The sequence below is a fragment of the Photinus pyralis genome, unplaced genomic scaffold (assembly GCF_008802855.1).
Source record: "Photinus pyralis isolate 1611_PpyrPB1 unplaced genomic scaffold, Ppyr1.3 Ppyr1.4_LG4, whole genome shotgun sequence".
NCBI lineage: Eukaryota > Metazoa > Arthropoda > Insecta > Coleoptera > Lampyridae > Photinus > Photinus pyralis.
The window spans coordinates 31,861,176-31,881,525 of NW_022170511.1; the positions used below are offsets into that span (position 1 = coordinate 31,861,176).

Sequence of the window (20,350 nt, forward strand, 5' to 3'; positions counted from 1 at the left end):
ACTTTAAAGAAGTTTAAAAAAAAATCTTGTTCCCTGTTTTCGTTAATGAAAAAAGCACGAACTGAAGTATAAGAACAATGACGAAGTTTACACGAAACCTTTGACACAGCTCTAAGAACCTCCTCCACTCCGTCTAAATATGCAAATATAGGGGTTTGGTCTCGTGATTTATTAGATGTAAAACCTTTTATAACTACGACCGCTTTACTATACCCCCAACATCAAAGCGCAATGAAGTTTAGTACTCCATTAAAAGTGGTTTTAGTTTAAAAGGCACTAATTTCGCTTTAATACAAAAATCAATTCAAACTTGAAAGGAGACAAATCGCGTTTGGTGTTCCAATGAAACGCTGTAGTATTATTTCAGTCCAACCCCAGCAGTTTGTTTCGACAGTTAGTTGGTCCGGGAAATCCGGGATGAGTGAAGTCGACACCGTTTTTTTAACGTGTACCTACTCGAGCTTGCGTGATTTCATGTTTTACGCACGAAATATTTTTGATTGAAATCGTTTAAACAATTTTGCACGTTATTAAAGTAATTGTTCGTGATTTAATTAGCGGGTGATTCACTGAATGTTCATTCATTAAAACACAAGTTAATCAACTAGAGGTGTGAAGGTGAGGATGTCGCTTGTAATTGCTTTAAAATTATACAAACAAGGGAAAATGGCAAAATGGCTTATTTAGCAACCCCTTTGTTTGCGGTAATGATTATCGCAAAGGGGTAATATCATTCACTAGGTGAATATTCACTGCTTTGGATGAAATTTTTAAATTGTATTGCATGTAATTCCTTCCTCAAAAGAAGTGCGCCCTTGCGTAATCGAGATAAATAAACATATTCAACCTTGCGGTTTCAGGGATTATAGGTAATGTAAACTTTCTTTTTAGGCACATCTGCAAACGCAAATGCTACGTGGTGCACGTATACATGAAAATTTCGCTACGATCATTTGGGGGAAAATAATTAATATGAATTTCGTTTCAATGTAGACAAATCCCGCATCATTTGGCCTGTGTAACAAAAGGGGTTGTTATGCATCACTTGCGGCTAATTGTCGTACTGTGCTGTTTTCTTTGCGCCTCGCGAATCCTTGCTTGTTGTATGTATGTTATTTTTTCTACCGTTTGTTGCCACCGCTATAGATATTTGCAAAAAGTCATCAAATATTTCGAAAATCTACCACAGCTTTCGTCGGATTCCAGTTGTTCATCGTGCGCCATGCGTTTGCATTTTTGCTTTGAAGAGTGCACAAGGTTTCAAACTCTGCTTTTGCCAAAACGTGAGAAAATGTCTATATCCGAAGGTAAGATCGTGGAAAAACACTTTTCAAAGCTTTGGTTTTTTTAAATGATCGTAATATGATTTCTTACTGAAATTCTTGTCCACAAATTGAATTTATTCTGACCGCAGCCTTTGTGCGTTTATAAGCAGCAAACTGGTGGATAAAAAGTAAGTCGTTATATTTGAGAGGCTTTAGCATTTCAGTAAGCACATCAGTGTACAAACTAGAATAGTGAGAAACTGAGAAGACCTTATGGAGAAAAAGGGACACTTATTTGAACCTCGAAATTTTGTAGTGGTTAGTATATTTTTTAGCTGCTTAACATGGCACCCTCATCATCAACGTTTTTAATAGTACACATAGTAAGATACACAAGGCGTAGATCTCATAGGAGAATGAAAACATCCCCTCATACGGTCACTCCCAATTGATAAAGGGTTCTAGATTCTGCGTACCTAAGCCTCAAATTCGGGCTCTTTGTACGACCTCCCTGACTAGCGTCATCCGACCCCTCAACGTCATTCAAGCCATCTTGTTTAGTTTGCAGTGCCCAGAAAGTATGTCCGCGAGTAACCTCAGGTACTTTCTTGATAGCCCTGTTCAAAAACGCGCCAGGCTACGAGATGGTCCTTTGAAGGCTTCTCTCGCATGGCGCCAATCTAACATCATGTTCCACCTAGCCCTCTGCTGGGTTTGGGCGTATTGAGTTAGTAGTTGTTTACAGTTGCAACTCCAAGTGGAAGAACCAAGTCTGGACCATAAAACCCCTGTTTTTAGGCCAATCGGGTTAACTCATCAGCTTTCACATGTTCTTTGAGCCACGTGAGTTCGAGGGTGTTACTGCTTGCTACTTGCTCTAGTGCAGGGTTACATTCGCAAACCAACTTATAGGAAGTCCTGCTGTCAATGGAGAATCTGATAGTTTTAATTCTTTATGTTATGTATAAGAACTTTTCTTGCACTAAGTGTTAGTCCTACCTACTCTGATTGGAATACAGTAGGAAGTTTTAGCCTAGGGGTTGGGTGATATGGAAGTTCCGTTCTTTGGGGTAAATACCAGTCCCTGTTCCTTCCATTGTTTTAGGTGCATCCGTGAAGATGAATATGTCTGGTTGGGATGCCATATCCTAATCAAGAAAGATGGGATAGTTTTTCCTTAACATGAATTGAGGAGTGAGTGGGTCCGATCGCTCTTCAGGGTAGTCAATCGCTTTATCACCTCGCCCAGAATTCGTGAGTGGCCCACATCAATACCTCTGCTATATGGTCCTCAGAGCTTCCCAATTACGCAGCGACTATTTGCTTTTCGGCTTTAAACTGGATACGTTCACCCTAATTCAGTTTTCTGTCAAGTCTGATTTCTAGATATTTCACTGACTCTGGGAATTGGAGGTGTCCTTGGAATAGCAGGGGAGTTCCAGGCTGCCTTTCTTTTCCTTGTGAAGAGAACTAGCTCCATTTTTGTCGGGTTGATGGACAAAGAGTGTTCCATACGTCATTCTTCTTACTTAGAATATCGTGAAAGATAAAAGTAAATTTCTACCCTCCCCCAAAGGCTCCGTCACCACTTATCTCGAAAAAGAGTTACGCGGGAAAGTTATAGTTTGTACAAACCAATTTATTTCGGTAAGACCTTTCATTAGAGTACCATGTGTTAACCCCCCCCCCCCCCAATTCATTTTGAAAAGTTTTACTTGGCACCACTAAAGGCAGGCGTGTGCAAAATCTGAGACCAATTAGTTGTCTTATATAAAAATTATGCACGTTTGACTTTCAAAAACAGCATCTCAGGAAATAAATCATGCCCCCCCCCCTGCCCCCAAAACAACGAAATTTGTTGGCCGTCTGGTACACCTTCAAGATATACGCTACCCATTGCAAAAAATTCCAGGACCATTTCCCTATAAGTACTTGGCAGAAATGGGGTCGACCGGCCGGAGACGGACAAAACGCAAACAATAGCACATTTTTTTTTAATTTAAAAAAAAATCCGTTAAAAAAATTTTTGGAAAGGTAAACAACAGTAACGATGCGCTAAAGTCTGATTGTATTGATAAATAAACAGTTTCCTTATAATCGTGACCGGAAATCGCAGAAAAAGCTCGTTATTTTTGCCAAACGGGTTCAGATATAAAAGACTCATTGATCGATTTAACCTTATCATTGAAAATATTTTAAAAATTCTGCACCTTTTTTGAGATCTAAAGGAACATTGTTACATACATGCACCAGCAGACAAACAAAGCGATCGCTAAAAGCTCATATAATTCACCAAATAAAGTATTATTGATTTATTATTACATTATTATTGATTTTCCGAATTTTTGTGCACTTGGGTGCACTTACTTCCCAGAAAGGTGAAACGAATTTAGGTTGAAGTACCCAAAATACAAAAGAGGAATGTGGAAATGCATGCTTATACTTATAGGTAACAATTTCTGTAATTGATTTATAAACTACAAGTTTCGAGTTAATTGCATTAGTGATAAATTGTGAACAAACGATTGACAGTGCCACTCATTCATACGAGAAAGTACCATAAATCAATTTATTGCCGTGATGATTCAATTGGTATATTAATGGCTCGCTACATAAGCTGTAAGTTCGGAAACAACTACTCCACTTATAACTTGTTAATTAAATAAAAAAGCACTTTATTATGTAACTACTATTACATCACATGCAATTTGATGGTGGAGGCGCTAAGTTTTCTATCACCCCCAACTTTGTTTGGGAACTAGCGGGAAGCCTAATCAGAGTTCCAAAATATATGCGAAAAATTATGGCGAACATTTTCCTCTGCATTTGAAGTATCAAACGCCCTCTTAGTTTTGTAATGATAAGTAACGTCCTTACGTAAAATTTTAGAACTATTGAGACGCTGGATAGACATCCTACTCTTTACACGAAAACGTATCTGTATTTATCAACTGCAACCTGACACAGGGAGCGGAGAAATTTTAAAGAGCCAGAGGAAATAGTGCATGCGAAATTTTCTGGTTCAGACCGAGAGACAGTCTCTAATCTAAATCTAAATTCTAACAATGTTGTGGATATGGCAACTTATTACAAGAAAACTACAGAAGATCTTCCTAAGAACTACAAAGGTCTGCTAAGGTTTTGTTTAGTTCTTACTTCTTATAATTGAAAAGGTGGAGATTTTTTCGTATGATAAAATACAAAACAAAATATTCCGGTAAATATAAAATGTTAATTAGTGCCTCTGGAGAGTTCTAAAAGTTTCGCTAATAATACGATTTTACCAAATAATAAGAAAGCTTTGAAGGGCTCTTTTGAATCTGAATTGCCATTTTCATCTTTTTAGTTTTAAAACTTTAAATCTTTGCGTAATGCAGATGCAGTGTCATGCGAAATATTTGTGACCGTCTTTGGATAAAAGTTTCGCGTAGCTTCTACAGAGTCCTAAAAATTGTGTAATAGGATTTTGTAGAACAACTTGTAATTTGTACACTCATTACATCAATACAAACAATAAATAATCATCATGACCTATTATTACTTACGTGTAGACGTATCCCGTATCACACATAATTTTTTTCACTACTAGCGTCTGATGACATGATTATTAACCTTTTTTCCACTTGTAAAGTAGGCTTTCTCGGCATTTGTTCAAAGTGGTTAATAATTTTTTATTATTAACTAGTAGTCAATAATGAGAACTGTCACGCTGTCACTTTCAGAAAACACAACCCGAAATTTTGCTCAATGAACGTTTAGACAAGTTCTCTAAAACGAATAATTGCCACCATTCGCAATTTCCAGAGAAATTACATACCTAAAATTATCACATTTTGAAAAAATTCGAACCAAATTACTCTTTGAAAAATCTCAATGACAGAACAAAATACGGCCTGTTTGACTTGTACTTCCACGTACTTGATTGACATGTTAAATTAAGAAACAAACAATTATGTCCAACCGTTAACTCTCTTATCAATATAATAATATGTTAATTTAGAGGATTTCAAGTGCTAGTAGTGAAAAAAATAGTATATATACCACGGTAGAGAAGTCTATTATTGCCTTCGCACCTTACACCCCTCGGCACAAGCGCCTCGAGATGTAATCTTGGTGCTCAGGCAATAATACTATACTTCTCTACCTTGATATATAATGTACTATTACATATATACATACAGGGTTGGGGATCTGGTATCAGTATCATCTATTTATAATAGAGCACTGTGAAAACAATATTTTGTTATGTGAGAATATTTGCAATTTAAGTTGTCATGGACCAAGGTTATTTTATTTCAAAGGTTACCTGGCAACTATGTGGGCGAAAGCGGGAGGGACGGAATGTATACGTCATTGAGAATTCAGACATTGACGTTCAACGTTGTTTGTATTCGCGCGGGTGCTTATTTTTCTTGAGTTATAGTTTATTTGTTTAAAATTTGTTGAATTTTGAAGTGCATAAGGACATATATTAGCTGTAGATACCTGTTTGGTGCAATATAAAGACATTTAGTTTGTGAATTTTGTGGATTTTCATAGCCGTGATTGAAGGGTTAGTTCATCAATTATATGCACTTTTGTATGTTATAATTAAGTATTTTTTTAGATGAGTGGCGGTAACACTAAAATTCCTCATCCTGGTGTAAATAAAATCTCGGTTTTTACGTTTCCCAAGGACCCTACCGTTCTTAAAGAATGGGTAAGAAAATGTTTCACATCCGGCAGCAAACTAAAATGTGCTGCGCCCTCATTGGTCAAAACGGCCAACCGATGAAAGCGTAGCGTCCCTGGCCGCAAACGTTTAAAAGCAGAGCCACGAACTCTGCAAAGTGCAACGCAATTTCTGCTTCGACTGCACTTCAAGAAACAAAAAGCTCTCCACCTGCAGAACCAGGTCGCCTTGCCAGCTCGACCTCGCGCCACACTCCATCAGTCAGAAGACCTGCATCTGGGCTCACCCCAACGACAGAGCTCGCCGTGTGCACCTCGGTTACCATTTTGTACATACTATAAATATACATTTTCCATAAAACGCAACAGCATTTTATTTGGCGTCATCCGCTAAAGAATGTTTAGAGTTTTAATTCCCAAAGGCTAGGTATTGGTACATAGGGGTGGTTCCTATTTTGTAGAACGCGGAATTTTATCCATTTCCACCTCTAAAATTAATTTGATTACATTTTCACAAGTCCTCGTGCAATGTAAAACAGCTTACGCACCACACTCATTTTTGCAATACTTTGATTGCTTTCAAAGGTGGAAGTCGATAAACTTCCAAGATTTCCAATATAAGATCCACCCTTATATACATATACCCATATAAATCCAAAAATATACTGCAAAAACTAAATTTTTTACCCCTTTTATTAGCATTGTAACCTATGAGCAATTTTAAATGTGAATTCTGGATGACGTTTTCCCGCCTTCAAAATGCAAGCATTCTATTGGTTTAGAGTTACCAGACAACCTTTCTAATAAAACAACCTTGGTCATGGACAAATTTGCGATAAATCAACGGCAAACTCGAATTTTGGTTTTAGAAATATCCCCAGGTCGGTCGATACCAAAATTTGGTGACATGCAACGCCAGCCAATTCCCCCGAATTGACGGCCCCTGACTTTTTTCTTTGGGGGTGTCTGAAAGAAAAGGTTTACGAAACGCGTCCCTATACCATCCAAGTACTTAAAATTCGTATTTCGGAAAAAATAACTATAAGATTGGAGCAGAATTTTGCAACAATGTAATCTACCGCAAATTCAAACCCCCTGGATTGCACAATGCGGTATTGTAATTAAATACGTACGTATATGAACGTCATTTTCCTACTTCAAGAAAAACAAGTTAAATCGACATGTACGTTGTTTTAAAAAGTATGTGCGGAAAATGCGTCTATTCGTTAAGTGTATTATAAATTAATGTGCATTTTGCTATGTCAAATTAAAATCTGTGATGAATGGTTTGTCTGTCTTTGACGTACTTTACTATATCCATTACCATTACTTTCACGTTGGATAAGGTGATTAATTTAAATAATGGCTATAAATCTTTAAAGCTTCCTTTAGGATTCTAAACTTGGACTACGTTGCACGAAAAACGAAATAGGTTCATCCTATCATAATTTAGGACCTTAAATTTAAACCATTCGCGGCCCGTGGACAAGATATGTTTGTTGTCCTCCTAATTTTATAATTGGAACATGTAAACAATTCATTTAAACTTAGTTTATTTGTCTATAACTACGTGTAATTAGACAAAATTCGTTTTAATCATTAATTTTCGCAGTTGCAATGAATGTTTGGATAACGTATTTTATTTCAATTTGAGTTCAACAGTGATATCTACAAGTGGTAAGTACATCACTGTAATTAATTACATTTTAATCCAGGTGCATAGTATTTGATAAACTATCTATGATTTTTGTGCTGTTTATGTAAAGTATTCGATATTCTTTCCAGTATCTCGTATTTCATATAAAAATAAATTTAATTATTTCATTAGTAGTGGTAGCTGGTCTTCGTCTTACATTTAATTCTTTTAGTAATATCCACTTCTTTTAGCATCAATTGCGATCATTTTTGGTAATATTGCGACGAACTTTGCCGGAAAGTCTGCGCACAAACGGTTCCTTGCAAGTGAACAGTGCATTTAGTTGAATAAAAAAATTTTAATCAGGGGTAAATACACAAGAGCTTGATTTAGCTGGTGCGATTTTATCAAGTGCTTTTGATCGAGAGTTTTTCCAGGAGGTAACAAAATTTGAGTAAATTAAAAATAAAATTATACTGATTTAAAACAAGATCGAGTGTATTTTAGGGAGATTAATAAAAGACAGTAAATTTTACAACCACTATACAGGGTCATTCTTGACGAGCGTCAGTTAGAAAGATATGGAAAACCTTTGAAAATGAAACTAAACTGATAAGTCCTGTAAGGGTTTTGGCACATGATGAATTGAACTAAAATATTTTCAAGATGGTGCCACTTCCGGAAATACCGGAAGTAGCCATCAACTTTGTTATTTTAAATAGGGACCCCCTATTTTTTCTACATTTTCGGATTCTACGTCGAATTTGGAGTACAACGATACCCCATAGTTGACTCTTTGCTCCAAGGGCTTCGCCGATATTCAAGTTTTTATGTCAAAAATTGAATTTGCAGGGGTAATTTTAAAAATTTATTATTCGAAAACGGCGAGAGATATTGCAACACAATTTTCAGTGATTTATTAAAGAAAGATCGAATTTTCTTATGGTATGCGTAACAGTCTAAAAAAGTGAGACTACGTCACTTTTTCAAAGCTCTCAACTTTTAAACCTTTAAATATCCGTAACTCCATTTTTTCAAATGGCACACCCCATTTTGTTCTTCACCCTTGTTTCCTTTCTCCCAGACCTTTAATTTGATACAAAATGTCAAAAGCTGCATCAAACGGTTTCCGAGATATTCCATGTTAGTTACTTCTTGTGGCAAATTGATAAAAAAATTAAGTCGCTTGATGTTATTCTTTTGTTTTTATTATGATAATGTTTAAACGTTAAATTTTCGCTGCTTGAACTTATACTTCTCGTCAATAATGGCTCGTTTGGGTTATACTAATGAAGATTTTTTGAATTTAATATTAATACACGGTGAATGTAATCGAATAGCGGTCAGGACATGCCCTCTTTTTTCCGAAAGATACCCTGACAAGGCGCGACCCACAGAGGCTACAATTCGCAAATTACTACAAAATTGTAGGAATAACGGTACGTTTCAAACAAAAATACAAAAAAGGAAGCCTGTGGTAGACATTTATGCTTTTTCAGAATTCTTTCTGCACTCGTGTCTGATATGTCAATTTCTCTTTGGATATCATTAAGCGATGCAGTTGGATTTGCAGCAAAATACACCAGTACAGTTAATTCTTGTTCTTCAGAGTCTACCACAGGCTTCCTTTTTTGTATTTTTGTTTGTAATATACCGTTATTCTTGCAATTTTTATAATTTGCGAATTGTAGCCTCTGTCAGGGTATCTTTCGGAAAAAAGACGGCAAGTCCTGACCGCCTATTCGATTACATTCACCGTGTATTAATATTAAATTCAAAAAATCTTCATTAGTATAACCCAAACGAGCCATTATTGACGAGAAGTATAAGTTCAAGCAGTGAAAATTTAACGTTTAAACATTATCATAATAAAAACAAAAGAATAACATCAAGCGACTTAATTTTTTTATCAATTTGCCACAAGAAGTAACTAACATGGAATATCTCGGAAACCGTTTGATGCAGCTTTTGACATTTTGTATCAAATAAAAGGTCTGGGAGAAAGGAAACAAGGGTGAAGAACAAAATGGGGTGTGCCATTTGAAAAAATGGAGTTACGGATATTTAAAAGTTTAAAAGTTGAGAGCTTTAAAAAAAGTGACGTAGTCTCACTTTTTTAGACTTCCACTAATTGTGATTACCTTCAGCGCGTTGCGGCAGCATTACATTTAAACATTTCTACGGTCAGCAGAATTTCCCCAGCTTTTAAACAAAACGAAGCTTTGATATCGCAGATCTTGTATTTGCATCTAAAAGTACTGGCGATTACCACGGAGAAATGAATCGTGAAAACTTTTTACATTGGTTTGAAAAACAATTATTAGTAAATTTAGAAGAACCAAGTGTTATCGTATTGGACAATGCTTCTTACCACAGCACCTTATTGACACAAAATCCGAACAACTCGTGGAGAAAAGCAGATTTTCAAGATTGGTTACACAATAAACTTGCACTTGCGATTGTAACCTCAGAAATGTGGAAAAATTCAATTAATCGCACCGAAAAGTTAATAAAGGAATGGTATGAACGCGAAAAACAATTGGATATTGCAGAAATGGTCCCAATTTATATTGATTATCATTTTATGTAGTTCAATAAAATTTCTTGTGTTTTTGTCTCGGTTGAACTTACTAGTCTCAAATTCCACTAAAGCAAGAGTTGGTCAAATAACGTAAAATCAGTCAAGATTTCAAGCAAGCATTAACTTGGTATTTATTTGCTGATGACCTATGCAATGGTTTATACCTAACTTCCGAAACATTTACATAATGCCGCAATGCCCACATTCCTCATCTTTCTGCTCACAACGGCAGGGATACGTTATAAACAAAATGCTAATAGTACTACACTTAGTGGACTGCACTTTCCTTGAACCCGTCACAGCACAGTAGGAATGTTATAACGTGAGGTTAGTTCGGCGCTGTAAAACTCAAACCCCGCCGCATAAACGGCCAGCTAGCTCAGATTCTTAATTAAAAGAAGGGCTCGAGATGAGAATCTTCCACAGCGGTTTGTTCGTTCGGGCATATAACATAAGTTTTTGATCTTTGGTAGTCACTAGAAATGATTAGTTGAGCGCCACCCAATTTTGCACAAATTCTGACCTCTCCTGTATAGAAATTGGGAAAACATAAGAGAGCCAAATAATAAATTCACTACGAGCAATTCTGATTTATTAATCCTGGCAAAACGGTGCAGGATCGGCAAATAAAATGTATCTTCAATACGACAATAACAAATACTTTAAATGACAAAAATAATCCCCAAATAAATTCCTGAACACTTCCCTAATAATTACGTTACCAGACCCCTACAACAATGATCGAGCAAAAATGTAGTTAAGATTTCAATGGATTCAAAGATTGAATTAAGTTAACCCGAATAACAACTCATACACACTGGGTACAAGTAAATTAAAAATCTTACCTTGAATAACACATACGCTGTCTTCTCCGAAAAAGAGCTCTCCTTCGAAGTTCCAGTTCTGTAACACAAAAACAAACCCCAAGCTACAACGCTCGGAACGATTCTATGAGCCGGAAGGGCCAAAAAAAAAATAGCTTACTCGTAGCCGGCTCGTTTACCCATACGTTAAATACAGGTGCGTTGCTCTTGAAGAGAGCCACGACCTCAAACACTAGATGCGAACAAAATACAAAGCTCCAATCATAAATCGTCGGAAGGTTACACTAGATTAACGGTATTGAAGCAAATAAAAAAGGTTGGGTAAAAGATCGTATCTTCCGAAAATTCCACAATCAGCTGGTCGCTCCCGGTATCGTTTAGGTGTTAGCGCTTATCTACTCGGTGGTACGCCGGATAGCTGCCGGCAATCAACAGGTGTTCGTACTCCGGAATATTCGCCAGATGCAAATTCATTTACATACAAGAATTCATCTACTACATGGACCCCCTAAAAGTAATGAAGATGTAACACTCCCTTAACGAGATTTTTAATAACATACCTGAAATCGTCAGGAGGGTAATGAAAAATACTTAAATCAATGAAATAGGGAAATTATCCAACCTCAAATTGTGAGTCTGAAAGAATTTTAGATAACATAACGTAAAAGAAAACCAACGCCATTTCACTTACATGTAGGTAGGGCGATGAACTTCCACCAGATATATAGCCTCGCAATGGAGAAAACGGCTTCTGAGTTACTCTACTCGACAACGCCAATAAAAAGGTAAAATTGCCAGAGATTTTACGTGAATGATGGCAAATATTACCCACTGGTTTAAGAAGAATTCACAATGCCACGCTCTACAACAAGTACAACCTCGTTGGCTTTAAAACGGAAAATGAAGTGAAAAATTAACGCGATTCTGCGCAAGGAAAGAAACACGCGTACAAGTGACGCCATCTCACCTATATCCTGCCTAACCTAGCAAGCGGTAATTTTGAAATTTGAATATGAATAAACTAAACTGTTACAATGTGTTTTATTGATGCACAGTGGGTTGGTTTCACACAGAGAGCCCAAAAAATGATCTCTGAATTTTCTACTTCCTCTGGAATCTGGATGGTAGAAACATAACCTAAAAGTATTTCCTTAATAAAAGATTAATATATCAGCATACCTTAGAAATATTTGGCAATGCCGTGTATTGTTGATGTCATCAAATCAATGAAGTGCAACGCTTTTTATAACGAAAACCCTATACCTTAAAGATAAATTGTTCACAACCTTATTAGGCTTTATTTTTCAAGTCAACTGTAGTAACCCAACCTCGAATGCCACCTGGAGTTTGTCCATCCTTACTCCTGGTCAAGGACGATCAGTTTTGGATCGGTTTAGGAAGCCATGGATAATCAGACGGGGAAGCGGAAAACGCTAGAGGTATCTTGCGGCGGTCGCTGGCGAATATCTAAATCACAGTTACGGCACACGGGACGGTATCAATTTCCAAATTCAGATTAGAAGCACAAGTTAATTAACGGTATCGATATACTAGCTACGGGAAAACGGAACAAGAAAAATAAATCCCCCTACACTTAACGGAATGAATTGAAATTAAACAGAACGTTCAAATGCCAAATCTATCAAGAAAACTTTGAAATACGGAAAAAATACGGAAGGGAACATCGGAAATTCCGCCGGCTGGGATGATGACGTCAAAACAATCTTTTTAATTTAATTCCCAGGCTCCCGGAAGTCTAAAAATCTGGGACATATGTCAAACTCTAAATTAATTAAGCGGCTTTCTAACAGAGACTTGTTATAACAATATAATAATAATTATAATAATAGCAAGTCTCTGCTTTCTAATGACACTACGCAGTAAACACAGACGTTAAATTGACGTCCAAAACTGAATAAGAGGTGCGCATTTTTTTCGAGAATAACTATATGGTGATATTCACGCTCAAATGTACAACTAGGTAATACGTAATGAATAACCAAATTTTAACATCAATGCTATGCGTTATTTTTCCACACAGAAAATGTAGTAAACTATACGATAAAGTCGTTTGCAATATTCACGTTTTACGCAGATCTAATTTTTTCCGTACTTTGCTTACATAATTTTCATATATAATACCATGAGTAGTCGAAGTATTGTCGATAATTTTTGAGGTGCTGTTACGAATGCTCATGGTTGCGAAATGACTGTTGAAAACACTTAATTAGCGAGGTGGTCGGCTTGTGGCGAATTTTTTTCGTGCCTAAAGTTAATGGCAATATTTTCGGATCGGATTAAAAACATATACCTACAAGTGGACTGCAATTACTTTTAGTTAATAAACTATTTTTAAACGTTAATTCAAACTGACTTTGTTCAAACAACTACATCGGACTATGCAAACGAATTTTCGTACAAAGGAGCAGACTGAATTAAAAAATTCGTTAGGTAATCAAAACCTGTCCATATGTTTTTGATCACGACAGTGGTAGAGCGTCCATCAATAACTGCTTTTGTCCCATTCCATGATTAAAATGCATTTAAGTTTTGTTGTTTTACATTCATGAATGATAAATAGGATATGGTCTCCAATAACGAACTAGGAATGCATACTTGAGCTTAGGCATCTATTTGATTGCACCCATTCCTGTGCGTTCGTTAACCACACCAAAATAGTATGTTAAAAATTAAATTATTCACCACATTTGCTGTAAGTGTAAAATTGTCTGGTTTTAAGTTATATGACATCCGTTTGCTTTCTTGAACTTGGCCACTCTTATGAATTGGCATGGCAAAAAATAATCAAGGAAAAATGTGACAAGATTAGGGTCGCTTACATAATATTTATAATTATTAACTAACAAACAAAATGTATAACATAAATGCGTCCTTGTAAATTCAATTAAGAAGCAAAATAGCTCAAGTTTTAATATGACCTTAGTTACTTATTACATGAACAAAAAAGAAACAATGAACTGTGTAGCTTTCAACGTATAATAGTTGCTCAAAATCAATAAGTTATGTCGCTGGCTTTTACTTTACTTATTAGGAAAGTAATGCAATTTCACGTCAAAGCGCATCATCCTGAAACGTTTAATTCTATCCCTGAAACAACATTTTGTACAATCTAGTTAATAAACTTGTACTTAAATTACAGGAATCAATCCAACGATGCTGTCTATAATACGAGGGACATGCTTGAGGATTTCCAAGGGGCGTCCGTTTGTGTTGCAACGAATGATCAGTGTAAGTTAAATGAAAAACCGTCCCCTTGGCTCGTTCGGGTATGAAAATTTCGGGATGAGGAAATTACGACAATAAAGAAAATTGTTGAACCTTTCTTTGACCGTGAACTAGGCTCCGGGTGGAAAAAAAAATGAATTTTGTGCGCATCGGGCCAGATCAAAACTGCTTTCCCATAAAGGGTTTGGTATCGTATATAAAAGTAGGAGATGGGAGTCCGTAGCAGTTGTTATGTTAGGGTTTGCACAGTCCATCTTTTTCCGCTGTTACACGTAACGTCTCCATAAAATAAAAACTTATTTATCTTTCTAATCAAAATGTCAGTTTATATTCAACCTTCCGTGATTTTAGTCGACAAATTTAAGAAAATGCGATTCTTTCGAAATGAGGTAAGTTTTCATTCGTGATGAAACGACATGTAAGGACCTCGGTGATTAGTAATTCTAAAATATTTAGACGTTCATTGCTATTTTAAATTAAGCTCTAAATTGGGTCGTTGTCCTAAATATGTGTACGTGAAAATAACAAAGCACTTCTTGCCATTTTCCTGTAAGTACGTCGAGTCACGCAATTTGAAAGCACGCGAACGTTCAACTACTTCCGCATTGAAATTTAAGGTCGCATTTAACGCCACAAAATTTTTGTTTACAGTCAGAAACCGAGGAAGTAATGTCCGAATCCTCGACACCTTCCACCCCAACCTCACCAGCTCCAGAACCGTACGAGATTAAGACGATCACCAACGCAGATTCGGATGCTTTACTTGGACACCTACGCAAATTCTTTTTCAAAGACGAGCCTCTTAACGTAGCCGTCCAACTAATAGAATATGAAAATTCTACCTGTCCCGAGCTGGAGAGGTACTCACTCAAAAGTATTAAAGAGGGCACGTCGTTAATGGCCGTTACTAACACGAATCACGTAATAGGGGTCTGCTTAAACGGGACCATTACAAGCACCATTTCAAATGAAGCGGAAACCGAAGAGGACGATTGTGAGAATGTGAAATTTTCTAAAGTTCGCTCGTTTTTGAATTACTGCGGTAAAGAAGGAACGAAGGCAATCGCCCAAAGATATCCGGATGTTGAGAAGATTATGTTCGTCAAAATTATTTCAACTGATACAGCATGGAGAGGAAAGGGAATTGCGAAAGAGCTGATGGATAGAACGAGGTAAAGATTTTATCCATCATTAACAATGCGGTAACAACCACTTGCATTGTTCTAGTCCTAATTAAACGCATTTTTCTTGTTACTTTGCGTGTTGCAGTTGCAGTCTGTCACCCAGGTATAACATTATTACGTACCTGGCTATCACAGTCTAAATCTGATTTTTTATTTCGACTGATCAAAAAAAGAGTAGTTTAGAAAGCGGACCTTTAAAATAGTACCCCCAGCAAATACCCGTCATAGGACTGTGAACGAATACGTCGCTCATAAAGTTTACACATGAAACACTAAGTTGTGTCGAGATGGAGATATGCAATATGCATATACATATTTCCTGCGGTCTTTCGAAGGTTTCGTGTTAAATTTTCGAGGGTTTTATAATCAATTTATTGGAGCTAAGGCTGTCGAGTTTATTTTAACTTATTGGTACTGAATTGCAGAATTAAGTTACCTAATTTAGTTACAAGTAGTAATTCAAGCTTGATGATTTTTCCAAATTACTTAGGTACTTGCCTTGATTATATCATGTATTTCAAAAACCTAATACTTGATTTGATTTCAAATCGTGCTACTTTACTTGATATCAAGATATGAATTAAAATTGAGAAAAATTTCTTATCTGTAGAATATACAGAAGCCATTTACTAGTATTAACTAAAAACCGAAATGGAAATACTTTGATATCTGTGGAGAAAGTAAAGGAACTGTTTATTTGTCGACTGTATATTCTATTATGTTTTATTACCCACCAGTAAAGGTGACTATTTAGTCCAGTCATTCCTATGCCAAAAAATGACAAATAGAAAAAATAATTCGTGTAGTTCCAATTTTTTCGGGAATGTATGGTTGAAGGTCTTCTGATGATTGTGTAATAAAGTCTCGAGCGATTTCGGTGCCGCCGAGGGGAGGGGAAGGGGTTGAAGGTACAGTTTTGCAGTTTTTCGGCTATATTTCGAAAATGGTGGATCGTAATAAAACATTTTGTTATCATAATTGAAAGCTACAACTTTGTCGCTATACATTTTTTTCAAAAAACGCAACGTTTTCCAGCTACGGGCTCATGAAGGTGAGAAATTTTCAAAAAATTCACGTTTTCGGTCAAACTTTTCTTCGAGCTCATTACCTGTTCACTTTTAGCGTATAAGTGGATGGTTATAGATCTAGGGAATTAAATTTCCGTCAAGAATCACTTACATGTGTGGTGTAACATGCTTCGACAGTTCGACTTTACCTACAACAAAGATGAAGTGAAATTTCATGAGCGAAGCGAAGATAATGTACGTATGTACAATTCTTCTCCATGAGGATCGTCTACGTCCTCTTCATTTTCTTCCAGGATTGGTGGAGAGTTTAAACAGCCCCTTGGCAGTTGGCACATACAATGGTACAAAATATGCCAGCCTTCTTGCACCCACAGCTAGTCCCGCAGTTCGTAGTAGAGCAACGGCAAAAAAGACGTAAAATTTCCTCTTTTCCAACCCTATTGTTCGGGAGGGAGTGATTTCTCTACCCACTGCGGAACTTGGAGAAACACTGTAAGAGAGTGTTGCCGTGTTGAAGTTTTTGGTTTTTGGAACATTTCCATAATATCGGCAATAGTCATTTCACATTGTCCGAATTTCATGAGTATTTCTGGTAAAGGTTTCTAAAAATTATGTCCTCTCAATATTTCGGAATTCAGATTTGAGCCACGTGTTCTTGCTGCAGCGTGGAAAATCAAATTCGATTTATTCGGATTCACCGTCCCAAAGTAAGGAAAGTAAAATTCCGTATCTCGCACAGTCTTCGTTTTTACCCATCCTCCTTTTATTAGCCTCTTCCTAGCAATTCCTTTGCTTTCTGGTAGCTTCTTATTTTCATTTTTCCACAACAAAGTGATCTTCCACCTGGATTTATTCGTTTTTGGTGTGTTTAGTGCCTTTTTATCCTCCGAAGTTATCTCATGTAAGGTTCCGAAATCATCTGTTTCTTCTTCGATCTTTCTAACATGCAAATTTTTTTCTGTTTGGATCAATTCATTAGTTTCCATCATTGTTTCAAGAGGGATCTCTGCTACCATGATAGCTCCATGTGGACCACTAAGTCTTCTGGTGGGTATAATTAGATGCGCGTATCAATATGGATATCTTGAAGTCTTCACATTCTACTAAACGTACATATTCTTCTGAAACTTACTCGTGGTAGCTTTTCTTCTAAATTATCCATTGTCAACACTTCATTCAGTTGACAGTGACAATCCTGGTGATTCCGTTGTATCATTATCATTATTTCTTCATCCACCCTCTCCATCCATTCGTTTTTCGATGCCTTCATATCTATAACTATAAGTAATCTTTTTTTCCTGATATTCCTAAATTTCTTCACAATCCTCGTATCTGTTACTGTTAGTAAGTATTCTGGAAAGGTGTCAAGCCCAGCGAGAATTTTTATCTTCTTTTCATTTTTATAAAACAAATCCAATTCAACAACCTCGTATAATATTTTACGTTTCCTTCCGCTTAGGTGTCCAATTATATCAGCAGGTTCTTCTACATCTCTTTTTCTATTCCTGATGTTTTCGTGTAACAACTTATGATGTCTTCTACACCTCCCTACATTGTGACAAACATTCAAACACGGATAGCAATGGCGTGGTTTGCGAACAATTTCTCGTTTTTCTTCCAAAGATTTTATCGTTTGACGATTTTTGTTAGCACGTTGAGATTTTGTAGTTAAATTTTCTTCTATGGTAATTTTAGGTACTTAACTCATTCTCTTCCTCGATTTTCGTTCCTTTGTGTTGATGTTTTGCCCAATCTTTGATTCTTTCTTGTAGGTTTTAAACACCTACGCTGTCCCAAACAAGTATTCAGTTTCGTCTAATAATTATTTTGCGTTCGATCACATTCTTGCCTATTCTTAGATGAACACAATTCGATAAGAATATAAGATCGAGACTGCATGAAATCGTTGAACAAATTTATGGAACTCAAGAGGAAGCTTTCGCAATAATGCAAATAATGGCAGTTATCTGGAATTTTGGTGACCCCAAAATTCATCATCCGTTCAAAAGTAACGGGCGCGATGAGATCTGGCGCAAAGAAGAAGAGAAGTCTTGTCGAGGGTGTGAATGATGGTAACAAAAAAATGTGATGTGTGGTTCCCCTATTTGATGCATCCACACGTTTTCTAAGTAGTGTTAATTTAATTTAGTTTAGTACCTAATATAGGTAACGATATAATTACTCGAACGGTAATTAGACATCCGTTACGATTCGATAAATGTTTATCATGCGGTTAATTATATAAGTATTTCCTGGTGCTTGCAGGTTAAAGGTTCAAATCTCAAATGTCTCTGATACAGAAGGTGCCTCTAACGAGATTAATTGAAATGTAGCGTGTTTATACTTGCACATTACTTCATTTGAGACTAATTATATAATCACTGTGTTTCATAACACATTTAAACTGCCTTGCTTACATCTAATCTAATTTAATCAGCGTCTAATGGTAGGATCATTATTCTGACATGCACCTACTCTACTATCAGTAGGTATCAATAAACATTTTTAAGGAGAAAAGTAACCATGTAATTGTTAGAATAACGTTGGTAACTAGTAGTACAAATTTAATTAATAGGAAATTATGTCTAAACTCTTGTGGAACACGGAAACGGTTTGACCTAAAATTAATCATATCACTGGTAGGTGGGTACCTCACGATTGTTTATTCGTAAAAGTTCATTGTTTTTTGTGCATAAGCCTGTGTGTATTTGGTCAGTCTATTTTAGGTATTTTTATGTTTTATTTAATATCCAACTTGAAAAATATATGTATATATACAAGACGATAAAGAGGAGGTTTATATCCCTGCATCGTGAATAATAAAAAATTTATTTTATAGCAGAAGCTTTAAAGCAATCAATCGTTTTGTGATAGTAATAAAAATAGACCCATCTTAGAACATCTATCGTTCGTGTGCAAATTCATGAAAAAAGTATCACTTTCAAAACTAGTTGTACAAATAACTATTTCCCAAGTTATCCCAATTTCTCTATTTCCCACACGGTGTGAAGCAATTTTAAGTTTAAACACAAAGGTGCCAAAACGACAATAAAGGGATGATATGAAAATGATGGGATATTAAAATATCGTAAATGGCAAAACTGTAATTAAGCTAACTTTTTATGTTTAGTGTCACTTTTATTGAAACATGAATGACGCAAATTCGTCGATGAAATCATCAAATTATTTACGCCCTTTTTAATAAGTAAACATTTTTTGTGGATATTTACTAACAGTTCATGTTTTTCTTCTACAGAAAAATTGGACGAGAAAGAGGTTACGGCCTAATTCGCGTGGACTGTTCAAGCTATTTCAGCGCAAGGGCGGTGGCCAGACTGGGATTCGAGTGCGTCTATGAATTAAAATACAAGGATTACATCGAGAATGGACAACCGATTTTCCAAACAGAACATCCTCACCTGTCGTTTACTGTTTACGTGCAAAAAATGTAATTTGCAAAACATGAATTTTATTGTACTTAATCACATCCACTATTTGTTTATATTAGAAGATAGAAGAACGTCGTGTCTAAATGTGTAAATATTTATTCTATCAATGTGTGTAAATGTGTATTAGACAATCTTATCTTATGTGAGTCGCAATCAAATCAATACAAAAAATCAACGAGGTGCTGAGTATTCGAAGGTTATCTTTATTTGTAAGGTAGCTTAATTGGAATAATTTGTAAATTTTTTATACTTCATTGTTACAATCATCGTTACGTTAGTTATATAAATTATTTCTTGTATCAAGAAGGAATATTTTGGGTATTTTCCCACATTATATATTTAAATAAAGTTAATTTTTTAAGCTTTATTTCATATCCATTATTGTCTCTAGTTACGCTATTGTGATTTGTGGGCCGCCTACACCATCGCATCGGCTAAAAGAAGACAGTGATCTGAAGGGATCTAT

At 36.1% G+C, this 20,350-nt stretch overlaps 1 protein-coding gene across 9 annotated transcripts in view; it reads left to right on the forward strand.

Annotated features, from left to right (window-relative positions):
• Positions 1 to 20,251, forward strand: part of LOC116169540 (dopamine N-acetyltransferase-like) — a 31,146-nt gene extending 10,895 nt beyond the window's left edge. For 2 of the 9 annotated variants that reach the window (XM_031485648.1, XM_031485649.1), the window contains exons 2-4: positions 14,138 to 14,226; positions 14,875 to 15,395; positions 19,692 to 20,251. In XM_031485648.1, coding sequence (XP_031341508.1) covers positions 14,152 to 14,226; positions 14,875 to 15,395; positions 19,692 to 19,887 — 792 coding nt within the window. In that variant the 5' untranslated portion in view covers positions 14,138 to 14,151 and the 3' untranslated portion in view covers positions 19,888 to 20,251. Of the gene's footprint in view, positions 1 to 367; positions 619 to 7,167; positions 7,283 to 7,309; positions 7,614 to 14,137; positions 14,227 to 14,437; positions 14,613 to 14,874; positions 15,396 to 19,691 lie in introns of those variants that run through there. The other 7 variants (XM_031485652.1, XM_031485646.1, XM_031485645.1 and 4 more) reach the window with 7 other exon arrangements.
• The last annotated feature ends 99 nt before the right edge of the window (positions 20,252 to 20,350 follow it).